General features: G+C 36.8%; 1 protein-coding gene across 1 annotated transcript in view; it reads right to left on the bottom strand.

The window, feature by feature from the left end:
• Usp7 (Ubiquitin-specific protease 7) overlaps positions 1–21435 on the bottom strand; it is a 518151-nt gene that overhangs the window by 9109 nt on the left and 487607 nt on the right. Inside the window, exon 26 of the mRNA XM_090378438.1 lies at positions 21155–21263. Coding sequence (XP_090234564.1) covers positions 21155–21263 — 109 coding nt within the window. The remainder of the gene's footprint in view (positions 1–21154; positions 21264–21435) is intronic.

Here is a 21435-nt window from a genome sequence, read left to right as displayed (position 1 = left end):
CATCGAATTCTGCTAGGGCCTTCTTCTACTCTTCTTCTATTCTGGATATCGTGATCTTGTCTATTTCCAATTCATCCACTCTGGGTTATAGTTCTTGTAGTTGGAGTTTCTCCTCAGGTCTGGTTCAGTTATGTCCGTATTCATCGTTCTTTGTAGATGGTCACCCACATCCAGCTTGATTTTTTCCAACGCTGCATGAGCTATCAGGTTCTTCGGGATGGCAGTCCGTCTCTGGTCTGCCATTTATTGTTGGTGCCCTGTACTGTTGGGAACTGTTCAAACCACTTGGTGTGTAGATTCATCCTGTACGTTGTCATCTCTGTTTCTAGCTTCAATACTTTGTAGAATGCTCGCATGATGATTGTATTCATTTTGAGCTCCACTACATGCATTGGTTATTCCTTCCTTCCTTCCTGGGTGGCCACTAGTGCTGTTAAGCAGGAAACACTTTTAGTTGGTTTGACAAGGCAGTCTCGTCTTTCAGTTGTGGTCTCCCATAACCATACGAGAGCCAGCGGCACTTCTTCTACTGTCTTCTGTGGAAGGCTCTGACCTTTTCAAGTAATATCTCTTCCTAAGACCTACACGTAAGTGACTTTATCCTGCACCACACTAGATGTAGTAGGCTCAATATCACTGCTTCTCTTTTGCATACAGTTTTCAACTGGACCTAGTAGTAGTAGTGGCATGTGATGCAAGAAAGCAAGTGTATGAACTTATGAAGCATCAGCCAAAAAAAAAAATTACAAAACAAATCCCTCTAAATGTTTGTCCAGTTCCTCCTTAAATTTATTTAACCAATCAACTTGCACAATGGCAGATGGAAGTTTGTTCTAGCAATTAACCGCCTGCTGGCTGTGGCAAATTTCCGCATATCAATTCTACACTTGTCTTTCCTCAATTTGAATTTATGCCCCCTTAGGTTCGTAATCTGAACAAATGAAAGAACCCCATCGGAATTGAGCGTGCTCAACCCATTCAAAGCCATATACACCTCAATCAGATCAACATCGTCAGGTGCCTAGTCTCCAGCAGCTGCAATTTGCAGAACTTAAGCCTTTCTTGGTAAGAGGATCCCTTCATTCCCCTCACCAATCTTTTGTTGCCCTTCTCTGGACACACTCAAGCAAATCTACATCCTTCCTAAAATGAGGCCTCCAGACCTGTACGCAGTACTCAAGGCATGGTATGGCCTGACAATTTCTTTATACAGATGGACAATCACATCCTTTTCCCTGCTAGCAAAATTCCTATATATCATCGACAAAACCCCACCTGCCTGGCAGCCTGTTTGCATTGCTCAGGTCTTTTTCATTTTCTACCATCTTAAGTGTAGTACCAAACAGTTGTACGTTTCTCTGGGGTTACTTCTAACCATATGCAGTACTTTGCATTTGTCAATGTTAAACTTCAGTTGCAAATTCTCAGCCCATTACCATTACTGTCATTAACAATCTTGCCAAACTTTGTATCATCCGCAAACTTCAACACTAAGCCTGATATAGCTTCATCAACATCATTGATAAATAAACAAAACACAAGTGGACCCAACACCGAACCGTGTGGGACTCCATTATTACATTAGTCTACGAAGAGTAGCACCCACTGATTACCACCCTCTGTCTTTTCCTACTCAACCATCCTTTTATCCATTGTAGCAACTTACTCTTAATACTATTCTGCTCCAATCAGTACAGTAGTCTTCCATGCACAACAGTGTCAAAAGCTTTCCTGAAGTCCAAGTACATGATATCAAAATTATTTTTTGCATTCAGTTCCTTTGTAACCACATCATAATAACCATTCAAATTTTTCAGACAAGACTTTCCCTTAACAAACACATGCTGTGTCTGAATTATTGCTGCAGTCATGTCTAGATGATCCTGCTTTAAACAGTGTCTAGATGATCATCTTTAAACAGTGACTCCATTATTTTAGTCGGAACAGAAGTTAAATTAACTGGTCTGTAATTACTCTTGTCACCCATCGAGACCCCTTTGGGAATTGGGGATACATTTGCACATCTCCAGTCCGTGGGGACCTCCCCTGAGTCCAAGGATGCTCTCATAATTATGGCTAAGGGGTTGCTTACTTCCTTTGCCGCCTTCTTTAATATAACTGGATAGATCTTATCCACCTCACGTGCCTTTCCTATGTTTAACTTCAATTTCTCCTCCACTTTGCTCTCAGTTATTACAATATCATTAAGAACCATGCTACAATTTGATGATGCCATTTTCAAACCTTAATAACTCCTCATATGTGAATATAGATGCAAAATACTCATTCAGTTTGTTTGCTATCTGAGCAGGATCATCAACAGTCGAACCATCAATATCAAGTGGACCAATCAGATTCATCCCCTCCCTTTTAGTTTATATAAGTAAAGAAATCCTTGCTGTTTTTCTTAGCATTCTTTCTCAAAGATTTCTCATAATCTGCCTTCGCCTGCCTAACCTCCTTTGTGTCTTAATTACAGACTAGCTTATATCTGCCACAGGCTTATGTGTCCCCTGATACTTTATATGCATCCCATGCAATTTTCTTCTCTGTCACAAGTCTCATTAGTTCATCTGATAACCATTTAGGCCTAAACCTTGAATAATATTTCTTAACAGGTATGAAACTTTTAGTAGCTTCCATGATTAATTCCTTGAATGCTCCCCACTTGGAATTTGCTGTTGGTAACATCATCAGTTGCACCAACATCGAGCCATGATGATGAAGAGGTTGAAGAAATGTACACTGAAATTGAGAGTCTTCTAGATGAACAGAAAACCCACTACACTATTATTATGGGGGACTTCAATGCTAAGGTTGGAAAAAGGCAAAACAGCGCAGAAAGAGGAACTATAGGAAATTTTGGAATTGGTGAAAGAAATAAAAGAGGTGAAAGACTTGTGGAATTTGCAGAATCTCAAGGAATGTCAGTAATGAACACTTTTTTCAAGAAAAGGGTGAACAGAAAGTGGACATGGAAGAGTCCAAATGGATTAACAACTAATGAAATCGACTTCATCCTCACTAACAGAAGATATATTGTGAATGATGTTACCGTCCTGAATAAGGTAAATGTTGGAAGTGATCACAGAATGGTAAGATGTACACTCGATATAGATGTAGGAAAGGAAAGGAAAAAACTGACTCGAGTAAATAATACAAAGGTCTTTGAAATAACAGAGGAGGAGAAAAAGCAGTATGTACTGGAACTGAAGAACAAGTTTGAGCTTCTGTAGACTGCTCAAGACCAAGATATCGACGAGGAATATTACAACTTTCTGAAAGTGATAAAGCCCAAGAAACCTATAGGGAAACAGAAATCCAAAGAAGAAAAAATTAGTCAAGAAACACTTGTCATGATGAACCAAAGACGACAAATGAAGAGCAAGAAAAACACTGACAGGGAGAAAATTGAGTATACTGAGTTATGCAAAGCCATTAGAAAGAGACTCAGAGAGGACATAAGAAGATTTAACACAAGAGAAAAGTAGAACAAGCATTAAGGGAAAACAAAGGATTTAAATCAGCAGCCATGAGCAGTAATACAGAAAGACAAATGATACTGAAACTGAAGAATAGCGATGGTGTACTTATAAACAGCAGAGAAGGCATAATTCAAATAGCAGAAGACTACTATAGAGAATTATACAAGGAGCGAGGGAATGATACCAGCAGTGGGGAAGATGGATTGCAAAGTAGCAATACATACGACATACCCGATATTCTTCCTGATGAGGTAGAACATGCATTGAAGAAAATGAAGAATCGGAAAGCTCCGGGGGAAGATGAAGTTACTGTAGAGTTGTTAAAATTGGGAGGAAGAGACATAACACAAAAACTGGCAAGGCTCTTCACAAAGTGCATTAGAAAAGGTGTGATGCCTAAGCAGTGGAATAATGCAATCATAGTTTTGCTGCATAAGAAAGGAGATAAATCAGAAATTGGAAATTATAGACTAATTAGCTTATTATCCCATATCTACAAGTTGTTCACAAGGGTCATTACTAACAGATTAGAAAGAATACTTGATGAGAATCAACCGAAAGAGCAAGCTGGTTTTAGGACAGGATTCTCAACTATGGATCACCTTCACGTAATATCACAGCTAATGGAGAAAGCAAATGAATATAAAACACCATTATGCCTGGCATTTGTGGATTATGAAAAGGCATTTGACTCCATACAGCATAAGGCAATGTTTCGGGCACTGGAAAGACAAGGCATAGATACTCCATATATTATGATTTTGAAGAAAATATATGAGAGTGCTACATCCTTTATTAGACTAGACAAAGACAGTAGCAAATTTAAAATCGAGAAAGGAGTTCGACAAGGAGACACAATATCTCCGAAGCTGTTTACTGCTGCCCTTGAGGAAGCTTTCAGAAGATTAGACTGGTCGCAGAAAGGAGAGTACCTAAACCATTTACGATTTGCAGATGACATTGTGGTCATAAGCCACGATCTCAAAGAATTAGAGGAAAATCTTAATCAGTTATGCACAGTTAGTAAGGATTTTGGACTAAAGATGAATATGGCTAAAACAAAAGTAATGATGAACAAGTATGCCACGGAAAGGGAAATAATGATTGAAGGAGCAGTAATTGAAAAGGTGGAGTCATATACTTATCTGGGACAAGTTATTAGCTGTAATAATGATAAATGGCTGGAAGTCAAGAGAAGAATAAATTTTGGATGGATAGCATTCAGGAAATATAGTCACATACTGAAGAGCAATATCCCAGTTTGTCTGAAACGTAAAATAATGAATCAATGTATACTCCCCACCATGACTTATGGAAGTGAAACTTGGGCACTCACCAAAAGAATGGAAGAGAAGCTAAGAACTACACAGCGAAGAATGGAACGAATTATATTGGGAATCAGACTGTTAGATAAGAAGAGAAACACATGGATTAGGCAGCAAACTCAAGTAAAGGACATTCTTATCAAAACTAAAGAACTAAAATGGTCTTGGGCAGGACACATAGCTAGAAGACATGATGACAGATGGACTAAGAAATAACAGAATGGTACCCAAGAGGAGCTAGAAGAAAACCTGGAAGACAAAGGCGGAGATGGATAGATGAAATTCATGAGTTTTTGAGTAGTAAATGGATGGCCAGTGCTCAAAACAGAAGGAACTGGAAAGTTGCTGGAGAGGCCTTCATCCTGCAGTGGATTGAAAATGGCTGATGATGATGATGAACATCATCAGTTGATCCCACTATACTCACCTTCACAGAAGCAAAAACCCTTTCCTTTACCTCGGATGGTAAATATATCTTTAAGTAAATCCCACATCAGTTCACTGTGATCACTGCCACCTAGAGGCTCCTTTATCTCCAAATTCTTAATACACGAATGATCACTGCTGATAACCAGATCAAGATTATTACCCTCTGGTTGCCATTCGAACATGCTGCTGCAGAAAACAATCAACCAATAAATCCACAAAAGTCTTACTAGCGTATGAATGACCAACCCACAAGTTCCAGTCAATATCTGAGAAGTTAAAATCCCCGATTATAAGACATTCTGATTTACTTGCCGACTCTATTTCTCTGTACAATTATTCATTGTACTCATTCGAGTCATTAGGCCTATAACACACTCCTACTCTTATTTTTGCTTTCGCAGTGCTTAAGTCACACCAAACTGACTCAACAGTGCACTGTTCATCTATATCAAGTGGATGCACTTTTTTTGATTTTATGTTTTTCTTAATTAACAGCATAACACCTCCTCCCTTCCGATCCTTTCTGTACACATTGTACTCCCCAAATTCCAATTCTGCATTCTTAATATCTGTGTGACACCATGTCTCTGGTATCCCAACAATATCTGCCTTTGATGATCATTCATCAACTATAATTCTAGCATTGGTATACATGCACCTATTCTTATTCACAACCCACATACCCACCTGTTTCAAGACTGCCACTCCCTGAAACCCCCAGCACCCCTCGCTCCAGACCGCTGCTTATTCTAATAGAAATAGTGCAAGAATCACATTCACCTCTCCTTGCAGCTACATTTAATCTTTTAGTCTGTGAATCCCCCCCCCCCAAAGCTAGCAGTTTTCTGACCCGCCTAACACTGCCTTTATAGCATCAGCAAATATTCTTGCAGCCTTTCTATTTATGTGTATCCCATCCCTGTAGAAGCATCCTCTCCTGTTAACAAGCACAAACCACGCTGAAAAAAGTTCTACACCTTGAACTTTTCATTCCTTCCAGGGTCGAATTGATTGACAAGGGTCTCATCATGTATTCCCTCCTATTGTGTCTGGGCAGAATTGCAGACTCTTTGAAATTTAACCCTAACTTTCACAACTTTTTTTTTTTTTTTTTTTTTTTTTGCAACATTGACCTTTACTTGTTAAGTAAATCTGCAGATCTCCTAACATCATTAACTTTTTCCCCTGGCAGACATATCCTGGTCTTATACCATCACCAACAATAACTAACTCCTGTGGGGCTAGCGCACTCTGCCTTGGAGATTGCCGCTGGGTCGCCTGATGCCCAGGAGGAGCTCTGACATTGAGTTGAGCAGCTGAGAGCTTGACAGGCCCCTCATATTAATTTCTTCGAGGGCATCTACCCTACACCTCAAGCTCTGATACACGCCCATTAGAACGCTGAGTTGACTCCTAATTTCTAGACATTCTCTGCACCTGGCACACAAGAAGACATCCTCCTTGTCTAGATCATATTCTGTTCCAGAGAGTTCAGCAAAACTGAAATCTGTTCAATTTTGTCTTTTGCATCCAGTGGCAGGTGATAGTTATTGGGAGTGACTTCAGATGGCAAAACTCACTGCCACAGCCATCAATTCAATGTGGTGGTATGTCTGATGAAGCAACTTATGCAATTTTTTTTATTGCCCATTTCTTTTCTTTCTTTCCTTTTTTTTTTTTTTTTTTTTGGGTGGGATTCGAACCTGGGTTCCATGATATTGGTAGTCGGGCAACATATCCACTTGACTAATCATACACTTTTGCACACAGCACTATTGTTTTGCTGTTTCAGACAAGGTTTAATCTATGATATTTTCTGATAAATTTTATAAAAATGAAAAAAGACTTAATATCATTTCAATCTTTTAAAACAAACTGTAATGTCAACTAACATTATTGAATATATTACATGGAGGTACACATCAGTATGACCAATGTGTACCTGCATAACCTGGAGTGTATTATCAGCATAACCTGGAGTGTATTATTCTTCCTTTATTTTTTTTTTCTTAGGAAGAATGATCATTAAAAGGTATATTGAAAACATAATCTGGCTAATCTAAGGTCTTTATAATGATAATAAAAACCTTCAGAAAGCAGTTACAAATAAAGGAATAAATCAAAAGAATAAAAAAGCAGAATGGTTCGGAGGTAGTCTTTTCACCTATAAATAAAACATTCTTTGTGAGGGGGATACTGTATAGCAGGCATGTCATGTGCAAGGATACAGTTGATATGTGGAATTGAATTGTCATTAAACACTAGGGAAAAATAAGTAAGCCCCAGTACTTATTATGTTCAATGCATTAATGTTTACTACAATTGTTTAATTTATTAAATTAGAATCCTCAAATGTGTGATCCACATTTCATGTGCATTTGATTAGAAGAATTACAAAATATGGAATGAATATATTATGTTGGGAGGAATGTGCAGGGAAGTGAAAATTTTTCATTTCAATACGACAGTTGTTCCGCAAGTAAAGTCTCTTTGATTATAAAAGAGACCAGTTGCAAAGTTCAAATTTATATCATTTACAGGTTTTATTTTTTATACTATTTATTGTTTTTATTATTTATACTTTTGTACTATTTTTAGTATGATCCATCCTTCTCTGAATAATCACCCAAAATTGGGCCTTCTCCTACCAACAACATCGCAGTCGAAATTTTTTTTGTGTTGATCTGGTGATTCAAGGTTTTTCTTCTTTCAAAATGACATGTGTCCCTTCCACAGATTGGCATTTAGAATAACTGTCGTAACTGGATGACCAGGGCATCATTACAAAAACGTGACCTATAAATCTCCCTGAAAGTTAATGCACTCCAGCGCCAACCAGGCTAGCTGGATGGGTAAAGTGCCTGCCTGGCAACCCAAAGGGTTGCGGTTTCGAATTTCGCCTCAGGCTTGGATCAGAATAAAAAATGCAAAAACTTGGGATGTGCATTATGGCCACAGAAGTTGACGTGCCAAATGACAAAAAAAAAAAAAAAAACACTCCAGCAAATGCACTTGGCAGATTGATACCAAGCTAAAATTTTTTTTAGCTTGGGTATAAATTTTTTCCCTAGAATCTAATGTAATGTGTTTAAATTGATTATCACAGCACTTTTTGAATACCCTGGTGCTTGAATCATGGCATACACATCATGGCCTTGTCTCTTGGACACTGCTTATACCAAGTGAAGAAAAGTGAAAATAATGTTAATTTCAAGACATTGCTGTGATTGTTCAATAACTTCAGATCTGCAGTATAAAGAAACATTTCTTTTGGCAGATTTATGTTGTAATATCTACAATAGAATATATAAAACTTCACAATTCAAAAAACTATTGGATTTTTTGAAAAAATTCAATAGTTTTTTGAATTGAATATATTGTGAAAAAACTTCACAATTCAAAAAACTTCACAATTCATCAATTAAAAAAACATTTTGCTGCCAAAAGAAATTATTTATGGAATCACCCTTGTATATTATTAGTTAATCAAATAGTAACTGATTTGTAACAAGACAATTTCTAATTTACTTTTCCCTTTCTATTAATCACAGAAAAACCAAACATTCAATTAATTTAAGAAAAACAATTACAATGTGCATGAAATTATAATACAATGTATTGATTAATTAACTTTTTTTTTATTTTGGTAACTGAAAAATCAAAGTATTCTTATTGTTGTTATCTTTTTAACAAAAATAAGAAATTTGCCAAATTTTTTAAAAAATTTCTGATTTAAACATATTTCTTTGAAAAGAAAAAAGCAATTACTATATTATGATGGTGAAAGGACATAAAAAAAAAGAGGGGAAGAATAAAAAAAAGAAGACATTTCCCATTGTATAGCTAAAACTTTATTTATAGACAGCTAAACCTATCACTTAATGGAGAACATATTATGTGAGTGATAAGGTATATTGATATCAACATGGAAGTAGGTTGACATTTGCTGGCATATTCTCAGCTATATTGGTTTGGTTTGGAGAGTTTATTGGTGAGAATAAACTCTCCAAAACAGTTTATAAATTTTAAATAGCTAAAACATCACGTCAAAAGCTAAAAACAGTGAAACAAATAAAATGTTCACGTCTACAACATGGACATTTAGTTAAAACATGTCAATCCAGTATAGAGGCAACTCTTGCAAACAGGACAGTCATTGGCCCTCAGCAAGACAGAATGGCTAAGGTAGCTACATCCTATGTGGAGGCAAGCAAGAACAATTTCCTCTTTACAATTCCTGCATAGACTAGATTGCCATTCTTGGATTACAGGCTTAATCTGACAGTTTGTGTAATCCCTTACACAAACTGTGTACCTGCCTTAATCTGTATAGGATACTACACTGGTGTGCAAAACTTAAGGACCAACACTATTTCTAAAGGTTACAAACACAAAATCTTTACTCAAGGTACTCTTTACTGATGGGAGTAGATTCAGTCTCAGCAGCGATTCTGGACGTCAGCTAATCTGGCGAGAGGCTGGCACATGGTATCACCCCGCAAACATCACTGAAAGGGATCGATATGGCAGTCGAGGTGTTCTTGTCTGGGGAGGCTTTATCTTGGATGGACGTACACAACTCCAGATACTGGAAGGCAGTACTGTAACCAGTGCACTCTACTGTACTGAGGTAATCCTTCCCTATGTGCATCTGTTCCGAGGTGCCGCTGGCCCTGAATTCACGTTTATGGATAACACCATACTCGACTGCACTGCAGCTGTCAATATGCTTTTGGAAAGTGAGGACATTGTTTGTATAGATTGGCCTGCCTTTTCCTTCCGATTTAAATCCCATCGAACACATACGGGATGTGCCGTTTTGTTTCCGCTGTTGTGTCGGTGTTGTTTCCTTCATCATTTCTGTACCTCACGAGGTTCCTTTGGTATGCTTTTCCCATATCCAGACCACTACTATGAAAATCTACAGGTGAAAACCTGACAGGTCCTTAAATTTTGCACATCAATGTAGTAGGCTGTGACTGCTCTGGGATTGTGATGGTCTGTATGAAGCATCTGTGAGATCTTTACCCTTGATCCCAATGTGGCTTGGGATCCAGGAGAAACTTATGTTGAACATCCACTCATCAAGAAAATACAACTTCTCTTGAATCCAAGACAAGAATGAATGAGGTATCTCGTCACTGATAAAGCCTGTAATGTGCAGAAACAACCTGGGAATGGCATATAACTTACAGATAAATTCCATACAGCTCTATACAGCATACAACACTGCTATATATATATATATTGTCTTCATGGGGAATTTTCTCAGATACAGTGGTATAAGGGAAACCGTAACAGATCTGCCTGAGTTTTACCAAACTTTTCCATTGAATTTGTTCATTGGTGGGTAACATAAGCCAGTATATCACTAGGGGACCAATACTAACTGTATCAATACTGATGAACACTGAAGGAAGATTTTTAAATAGTTTAGAAGTTTTGTGGTTAACGGATTTCTTCATTAATTGAGAAAGACTAGAAGTAAGCGCAACAGATGAAAAATGGATGGGAGGGATTTTTCCCTCTTTTTAGGAACTGGTTGGATATCAAATATTTCCAAAAGAAAAAAAAAAAAAAAAAAGAAAAGAAAACTCAGGAGCACAGGTTTTGAGAACAAGTATGGAAATATCATCAGCACCTGGAATTTTCTTAGCATCAAGAATGCTCAAAATTCTTCAATCTCGTTTGGACTGAGGACCACAGGAGGCATCCAATTAAATGTAGTGGTATGGTAAAAAGGGGTTTATAAAGATCAGCAATGCAAGAGTTAAAGAAAAGTAGGCAGGTCATCTTTATCTTTAGCTGATTTAGCAATAGAATCGTCTGGTTGTGACAGGTGTGGGAGTAGACATGGGCAAATTCCAGGCTGCCCCAGTACCATGTGGACAAGAAGCAAGTTTTCTTCTCTTAGCATGTTCAAAATTTAGTTTGGACTGACTAATAAAATGCTTTACAATTGATGTGAGCCTTGGTGTAGGCAAAAAATGAAATTGATAAGGTGCATAGAAATCAATCACCTCAACTATATATATGAAAGGGTTGTTCATAAGAAAATGATCAAGAGTATTAGCCGTGTGGTTAGAATGGTCTGATAATTGGTAGGTATAAAAACAATCTGTGTGAGGGGTCATTATTTCTGACAAAAGCCTCAGCCTCCAGCCCAGCTTAGCTTAGCTTCTGTGACTAGAAGATGAAACTAGAAAATGGCAGCCAAGTGGAGTTGTGAACATGAAATTCACCACGGAAAATTGCCCCACTGTTAGGAAATTTGTATTACAGGAAGTCACATATCAAAGAAAGAAAGTGAAAGGGTTCCAAGTAGAACATTAGAGGGAACGGACGAATGACAGAATGGAGAGAACAGATTTTAAGGGAAAGATGATGGAGAATGGGAAATTCCAAATTACAAAGTCTCAAACATGGAATACAGAATGCACATATGCAAAAGTATGATCTTTGTAGTGAAAGGAATCTTACACTTAATAATTAGAACAATTGTGACAAACAGTAGTTGAATCAGCAAATAATTGGAGTCTGTCAGAAAATATTTGGAACTTCAAGAGTAAATGAACATCACTGAGACAGGAATTGAGCCTATATATATATATTTGTGAAATAAATGAGGAACTGTTTGGGAGGTTTAAATCATTTCACAGATAAGTTTGTTCTATTAGTTTGAATATCATAATGTATTCAGTATTAAGAAAAGGGAGGACATGTATGAAGTAATGAAATTTTTGGTATGGCTTAAGTATGTCAATAATATACACAGCTCCTTGGCATAATGAGGCTTTGACAATGCTTCCTGCATACACAACTCATACTTCCTCAAATACAGTACTGGGCAGAGAAGTGGCAGCAGTTAGAAAGCACTGTTTATAAAGGAAACCATAAAGAAAATAGCTTTAAAAATCAGAAGATAAAACTCATACCTGTTAGAAATTGTTCAAATTTGGGCATAGAAAAGCTAAAATTGAAGAAATTGTCTGAAATATTGATATATATACAAAACAATTGATATATATACAAATGTGGAAATATCATTCACCAATGAACAGAGTAAAAATCAGTTCATTTAAATTGAAGTTTAAAGTCCAAAGTGTTCATTTTTACGAATTTCAAAATTCACTCCACAGAGACCACTATGAAACTCTACCTGTACCCCACATGTTTGAAAAGTTCACAACTGAAGGCTCAGATATATGGAACTTTCCTGTACAAGCCACTCATGTTTCTGAAAGTCACTTGTGAAAGAGTTAAGGTTAACAACCAATTGCATGCAACTAGCAATTCAGTTCCAGCTTCTCGCAAATCAAGTTGCCTTAAAATGGAGCATGAATGTTTTATGCTTCTCCTTACTTCTGCTGCCAAAAATCTCACACATACACACACTAAACAAATAGTATTGAATAAAAGTTTAAACTCTGTCAAACATAATGGGAAATTAGTAGAAGTATAAAAGGACTGCAGATGAGGGTCAGCAGTCTTTTTATACTGTTATCTAGAATATTCTCCTTTCTATCTTATCAAGAAATTTCTTGAACTCTAGCACAGAAACTCTTGAGACAATGGCAAAACATTAAAATCAGAAGCAAAAGATTTAGCTCCAGCTCTCTCTCCACACTTGGACTGACTTTTGTAATAACAGCAGAAGCAGGTATTGCAAGCAAATTCTGACATCTCAATTTAGAACAAAAACCATTAATCTACAATCTCATTTGGAATAGAGGAAGTTCAAGTTAGCATTGTTTCAGATCACAGCAAATGTACTGTAAGTGTATTTCATTATTCAAAGAATTTAATAATCAAATCGTAACAGCATTACGTCATTACATATGGTCAACACTTCTTGGTCTGATACTGAAAATAATATAAGTAATTGAGTAGACCATATCAATTCCCATTCAACAGTGATCGACTTAATTTGGAGTTCGTCCTAATTTGTATTTTATTACAAGTTACAGTTCCTCATTCTTTTTTCAGAAATTTATATACATTCAAGTTTGAGTGAAAACAATATATTCTCCTTTAATTAGACAGAATACAGTTTCAATCAAATAAATAAATTTTCCTTGACTTTTCTGTAATTAAATTAATATGCAAATCTTTTAGCTTACTGAAAAGAAATAGCTTAAAACAATATGTGCAGGATACAATTAAATGGTTGTTCCAACCTCTGTTACCATTACCAGTTAAACAGAACATTTATTTTGTGTTTGACTCAATTAAATGTAGTGGTATGTAGTTTCGAGCCAACCAAATTAGCAATTCCTTAAACAAAAACCAACTTAATGACAGTTTTGAGTAGACCTGAACTTTCTTAAAAATCTTATCTTATACTGACAATGCAAAGGAAATATAATAATTTGCTACAGTTGAAACAAATGTCTCTTCAATGCCCTTTAAGTATTTTTATGTGACTTCAGCAATTATAAGCACTGAAATTAAATCTGATATCCAGCCTTCAATTTCTGACTTACTTGTGTGTCACAATGCTCCTCCTTTCTTAAAGAATTCAGTTGTTATTCTTCTCGTAGATACGTAGTCATTGTATTCATTCTTCTAATCATTTACGCATTCTTATGTACTGAATCACGAGAGATTTTCTTGTCAGATATGCCATCCTGTCAGTGTACTAGTAGTAAGGAATATGCAGCTTTGCATCAGTAATCAGTTTATTTCAGAAAAGAAAAACAACAAATATCCTGCAAATCAAATGGGAAAGTGGAATTCAGAGTCTGTGGTTTGCTCAGGCATAAGGCTTAGTGTATATAATTATGTGAATAGCTTTTATAGTAACAGTAATAGCCACATAGTGTAAAAAAGCCACAGGCTTTTACTGCATTGAGCAAAAAAAAAAAAAAATAAATAAATAAAATAAATAAATATTAATTGCTTCCCTCCCCATTTAGGTAACTATCAAGTTGACCTTTGGATTCATTCAAATTTTCAGCCTCAACTACCCATAAAAGCAACCTGTTCTAGCAATCAACAACTTACTTGATAATAGTAAACTTCCTACAATTAAGTCTAAACTTCTTCCCCTGTAATTTGAATTTACACCCCCTTGTGTTGGAATTCTTTATAACAGTGAAAATTCCATTATCAATAACTTTACTAACCCCACTCAGAGCCTTATTAATGTCAATAAGATTACCTCTGTGGTTCCTAGTTACGAAACTCTGTAGCCAACATAATTAGAGAATTTCTTTGTATGGTCGCACCTTTGCTGATCTCACCATAGAGTTCCCTCTCTTTGGACCCTTTCAAGAAGCATAATGTCTTATTTCAGATGAAGTCCCCATACTTGAACACAGTATTCCAAATGTGATCTTACAATTACCTTATACAGTTGGATTATTAACTCCCTATCAGTATAGGACAATGTACAATCAATCAATAAGACACCATGGGCCTTCCTTCCTTGCTGCATGATTAATTGCTCAGAAATCTTCATATCTGCCCATATTATAAGGCTCAGATCCCTTAAACAGGCTGCAAATCCTTGCAGCCTGTTCAAGTGGAGGGCACTCTGGATTTTTGGCTGCTGTAAAGGGATAAGTATTTTTAATTTTTACTGTATTCTTCATCAATTAACATAGTACATTGTGTTTTACAATGATATTAAATAGGTTTAGTAGTATTCGTTAGCATCTTATTTTGAATTTAACCAGCAATTTTTGGAAGTTATGACTCCCGGTGTTGCCGCCAAAATTGTTGAATTAGCAGCCGTATTGTAGTCGATAAGAAATAGCATAACATATATATATATATATATATCTTGAACTGACAGTGTAAGGTATAAAGTAAAACTAGATAGCGTAATACAAAGCACTGCATTAGCAATCGTGTTAGTTATTACAGCATTATCAATTAATCAAAAATATTATTAATCTTATTAAATTTCATTGTTAATAAAATTGTATTTAAATGGAAATCATGACCCAGCCTAGAGCTGTAAAGCAAAGATCACACACTAGCAGGAGTGCTGTGACTTGGGGGAGAAACGAAGCGGGTGATTATCCAATGAATCACAGTCTCAAAAAAAAAAAAGTGTGAAATGTTTGTCGACCTTTCTAAAACAGGACATGATCTAGCCAAGGAGGATGCCTTTGTGTGTGTGTGTGTGTGTGTGTGTGTGTGTGTGTGTGTGTGTGTGTGTGTGTGTGCTAGGTATCTAGAATATCAAGAAATTAGGTGCCAACTCAGCATTCTGACAGGCATCTTTGACAGCTTGAGGTGAAGGGTATATGCCCTCAAAGAAATTAATGAGGGCCCATCAAGCTCTCAGCTGGCCAGCTCCATGGCAGAGCTCGCTCCTGTGCATCAGGCAACAAAAAAGTAATCTCAAAGGCAGAATGTGCTGGTCCCGCAGGAACTAGTAATTGTTGGTGATTCTGTTGTCACGGAGACAGGGAATATACTATGCAAGAAAGATAAGTGGAACAGGATGCTGCCAGATGCTTGAAACAGGATGCTGTTTCAAGGTATGCTGTCAGAGACAAAAGTTGATGACATTGTAGAGCAGATATCTTTAAAGGGCACAAAAGGTGTAACTGTAGCACACATTAGAAATAATGACATTAAGAGTAAGAGATCTGCAGATTTCCTCAACAAGTACAGGTCAATGCTGAAAAAAAGTTGCGAGTTAGGTTGAATGTGAAAGTGTCTGCAATTCTGCCCAGACACAGTAGGGGGGAGTAAATGATGAAAGCCTTATCGATTAATTTGGCCATGGAGAGATTGTGCAAGGCTCAAGGGTAGAATTTTTTTCAGCATATTCTGTGCTTCTTGACAGGAGAGACTGTTTCTACAGAGATAGGTTACATTTCAATAGAAAGGGTGCAAGAATATTTGCTGATGCTGTCGAGGCAGTGTTAGGTGGGTCAGAAAACTGCTAGCTTAGCGGGGGGGGGGGATACAGACTAAACAGTCACTGCAGGCAGAGGCAAAAGTGATTCTTGCAATGCTTCTATTAGAATGAGCAGCAGCTTGGAAAGCAAGGTCATGGAACTTTCCAGGACTGCTGGAAGTCACAATGGAACAAGTAAATACATGGGTTGTGTTAGGGTAACTAAGAGTAGGAACAGGTGCATGTATACTTGCATGTACACCAATGCTAGGCTATAGTTAATAAATTTGATGAGCTTGAGCTAGTCAAGACATCAAAGGCAGATATTGTTGGGATATCAGAGATCTGGTGCCACGCAGATATAAGCAGTGCACAATTGGAATCTGGGAAGTATAATGTGCACAGGAAAGATAAACAGGACAGGAAGGGAAGGTGGGAGTATGCTGTTAATTAAGAAACACAAAAACTAAGGAAGTTCATCCAACTGATGTTGGCGGACAATGTAATGTTGAGTCTGTTTGGTGTGAAATAAGCATTGGGAAAGAAAAAATGAGAGTAGGTTTGTGTTATAGTCCTAATGAATGAGTATAATGAGCAATTGTGCACAGAAAGAGTGTGCAAGTAAATCAGAATGTTTTATAATGGGGGATTTTAACTTTCCAGATATTGACTGGAACTTATGGGTTGGTCACTCGCACATTAGCTAGACTTTTATGGATTTATTGGATGACTGTTTTCAACAGCAACATGTTCGAGAGGCAACCAGAGGGAGTAATAGCCTTGATCTGATTATAACCAGTGATTCTTCATGCATTAAGGATCTGCAGATAAAGGAACCACTGGGTGACAGTGATCAAAATGTACTGATTTGGGAATTACTTAAAGATGTAACTACCATCAAGGCTAAGGGGAAGGGCTTTTGCTTTCGTAAAGGTGACTATGGTGGTCTCAGACAGTTTTTAAATTCTATACTGTGAGACCAACTGATGCTATTACCAACAGCAAATTCTAAACGGGAAGCATTCAATGAAGTAATCTTGGAAGCTACTTGGCTTTTAATTCCAAATAAGAAATACTGTTAAAGGTTCAGAACTAAATGGATGTTGGATGACTTAATGGGGCTCATGGCAGAGAAGAAAAATTCATGGGATGCATATAAATTGTCAGGTGACAAAGCCTATGACAGATATAAGTTAGTCTGTAATCAAGGCACAAAGGAGGTTAGGCAAGTGAAGGCAGATTATGAGAAATCTTTGGCAGAGGATGCAAAGAAAAACAGCAAAGAGTTCTTTACTTATGTATACTGAAGAGGGAAAGGGGTGAATCAGATTGGACCACTTAACATAGATGGGTTGACTATTAATGATCATGCTGAGGTAACTGATAAACTGAATGAGTATTTTGCAACTACGTTCACATGAAGAGTTATTCAATGAGCGGAGTGCCCCCCTAACAGGGAGCTAAGTGATTTTGTAATAACTGAGAGCAAAGTGCAGTAATAGAAATTGTTGAAGTTAAAAATAAAAAAGGCACCTGGGGTGGACAGGATCTATCTGGTTATATTAAAGGAGGCAGCAAAGGAAGTAAGCAAACCCTTAGCAGTAATTATGATAATTTCTTGGACTAGGGGGAGATCCCCGTGGAATGGAGGTGTGCAAATGTATTACCAATTCACAGAGGGGGTTCAAAAGTTGACACACGTAACTATAAACCTGTTAGTTTAACTTGTGTTCCGGGGAAAATAATGGAATCACTGGTTAAAGCATTGCAGGATCATCTAAACAAGATTGCAGTAATAATTAATACATAGCATGGGTTTGTTAAAGGGAGGTCTTGTCAGACCAATTTGATTGGATACTATGTGGTCACAAAGGAACTGAATGCCAAAAATAATTTTGATATCATATACTTGGATTTCAGGAAAGCTTTTGATACTGTTGCACATGGAAGACTTCTGTAAAAATTGGAGATGTATGGCATTAATGGTAAGTTGCTACAATGGATAAAGGTATGGTTAAGTGGGAGACGACAGAGAGTGGTAATCAATGGACACTGCTCTTCATGGACAAATGTTATTAGTGGAGTTGCCCAGGATTCGGTGTTGGGCCCATTGTTGTTTTTTATATTTTTCAATGATACTGATGAAGGTGTATCAGGATTAATGTTCAAGTTTGCAGATGATACAAAGGTTGGCAGGGTTGTTAACAACAGTAAAGACAGTATGCATATACTGTCTTTACTATACTGTAAAGAAAGTATTGCATATGGGTAGCAATAACCAAAGAGAAACGTGGAGGGTAGGCACCTGAGGTGATCTGATTGATGTGTATAAGGCCTTGAATTGGATGAGCAAGCTGAATGCTTATGGGATTCTTCCTCTTGCTCAGATTAAGAACCTGGGATTGGACAGTTTCAAACTGAGTAAAGACAATTGTAGAATAGATGTGCAAATATTTGATTTAGCCAGAGGGTAGTTGATTGGTGGAACTGAGTTCCATATTTTGTTGTGGAAGTTGATAGCCTAAATAAAGGCAGGCATTTGGGAAGAATGGAAGGGGTGAAATGGGAGGTGTTGTTGTTTTTTTTTTTTTTTTTTTTGGCTGATGCTGCATAAGATTGCTTTCTTGCATTGTATGCCTTTGCTAATGCTAATGTCCTGTAGGAGTGCTGCTCGGTACAGATCATTAACGGCTCTACCAATCTTTACACTGCCTGCAAATTTTGATGTCATGACTTTTAACCCTTCATCTGAGAATAAGTATCTTTAGTCTTCTCCTCAGGTGAAGCGTCACTTATTCGAAGTAATGCAATATCATGGCAACTCATTGTGAAGGTATTCTCAATATGAGATATAACTTAAAGCGATGCTGTTTTGCTAACATTCTGTTAATTCAGATTTGGCTATGTATTATTGAGGCTTTTGCACTATACTTATGCATGGTCTAGACTTTTCCACAGCTTGAGGTTTCAGCCCTAACACTTTATATTATCACCTAGTTTACTAATTAAAAGTTTTTCTCATGGTGAGTTTCCCCTCTCACTTTTTCCAATCAATCTTGGGCAGAATGAAGTCACCCATAATAAAGCATTTGCACTTGCTTACCTATTCCATCTGCACGTAGAGATTCTCTTCATACTTTTCACAATCTTCTGGTTCATAGATTACTCCCACTCTTATTAGACCTTTGCTTCCAACTAATTCACACCACATATATCTATGCAGCAGATGTAATTTCAGATTCAGCAAAACTCTATTCGCACACTCAGGCTGATTTTGATAAGAAGTATGACATGACCCCCCATTCACCCTAAATACATTATACATATAGTAGAACTAGTCATCCCCAATTTCTTGGGAAATTATGAAGGCAGCATAGTTTACAATGATGTTAACCCTTAAGATTAATGTTAATGTTAACCCAAAACTCTATTCACACACTAAGGCAGATTTTGATAAAAAGTATGACATGACCCCATCCACCCTAAATACATTATACATATCAGAGTAGAACTGGTCATTAACAATTTCTTGGGAAATTATGAAGGCAGCATAGTTTACAATGATGTTAACCCTTAAGATTTCAGCAAGAAACTGTGTTATCAAAAGCAAGCACATGCTTGGGTTGATTTTACTTTTAGTGCGAGTCTAATTAATGCAGTGTATTGTGTGAAATGCATCTAATTTTCTTTGTGCTCAATATGTAGAATTTGGTATATATTTACATAGCAGAATTTTCATAATCATCTGAATTCTGGCTTGTAGTCACTCGATCTTTCTATATACCTGATAATAACTCACAATATATTATGTTCTTTGTGAAACGATTTCATATTACAGTATTCAGTTTGGTATTTTTCATGTGCTTTCTTCTTACCCACCTAAAATTTTCAATTTCTGTTTGCAAATCTGTCTTGAATCTATTTACACATCTGGATTCTCATCAATAGAAGTGATTTCCATCACCTCCACTGATGAAAATGAAGGAAGATGGGTATGGAGTATGTTCTGAAAAATAATTATACAAAGAAGTGAATGAACATAACAGATTCAGGTGAGGGCTAAACTGCAGGTGAGAATCAAATAAAACTTTGACAGGAACATATAACAGTACACAGAATATATGTACTCTCCGGGGGTGACACTTTATAAGTACACCTACCTAATCACTATGAAAGGAACACATAACAGCATGCTTGCCTAATAGTAAGCAGGTCCCCTTTTAACCCTCAAACCAACTTGGAATTAATGAGGTGTCAGAGGCATGTCACAAGAATGCTTGTCCAAATTAATTCAAATGGATAATGCACCAATGGCATTATTCTGTAAAAAGAACACATTTCCAGATGGCTAAACTGTTGCCATGAAAGATATATACACAATTGATGACAGATAACTGTAGCATCCCAATATTGTCAAAACACCATTACACCACCACGAGCATTGATAATACATGGCAGGATGGGTCCATAGACATGTGCTGTTATTTCTACATTGTAGTCCTCCTAGCTGTGTGAAATAACAGAAATGGGGATTCTGTAGAACCGACAATATTTTTTCAATCCCCCACCATCCAGTACTAGTGTTGTTAAACCCATTGTAACTGTACATTCTTGTGTGTTGTAACACTGTTGAACTGATCACTGCAGTATGCCATTCATGACAAGATATGAAGAAGTGTGAATTCAGAAATGCCTCTCCAGTTGGCACAATTGTACCTGTTTATTATTGACCATTCTACTTTGGCTAGTATTTGATTCCATCTAGTGTGCTTATGGTTCCTGAATTTTTGTGTTATAATCAAATTCATTTAGGTAAATAACACAACAGATTATAACAATGATGTACAGAAATATAGTAACCATTGATTTTTAATGGATGCTAAAAGCTAGTGACAATAAATTCTAGTCGTTTTGTTTGTGTGTGTGTTAATCAGTTCAAGAGTACAGTTCAACTACCAATATGTGACATAGCTGAAATTGTGCAATTATTCTGAAATAAAACATAAAAGGAGGAAAAAGTTGTAAAAAAAAAAAAAATCAATAAGGTAAATTATATTCACCTGTTGATAGTATATCTTCTTTGGCTGTCTGGGTTTCACATATACAAGCAAGTCTTTTAATGTTCCCTCATATGTACAGCGCAGGGCACTACCTGGCCCATCTCTGTAACTGAAAGAAATATATTTTTGTTATTTAATAAAATTTTATTATTGAAATACAAGATTATTTAAAATTTAAATTCAATATTCTTTTTATTAAAGTACAATGGATTCCGGTTATTTGGGCCACCGGCTAATCGGGGCAGCCGTTTATTTGGGGCAAATCTTAAAACACAGAAACC

This window comes from Mastigoproctus giganteus, chromosome 7 (assembly GCF_048544385.1).
Source record: "Mastigoproctus giganteus isolate SK-2022 chromosome 7, ASM4854438v1, whole genome shotgun sequence".
In the NCBI taxonomy this organism is placed as follows: Eukaryota; Metazoa; Arthropoda; class Arachnida; order Uropygi; family Thelyphonidae; genus Mastigoproctus; species Mastigoproctus giganteus.
The sequence above is the reverse complement of the archived record's forward strand: the minus strand, read 5'-3'. Positions and strand labels throughout refer to the sequence as shown.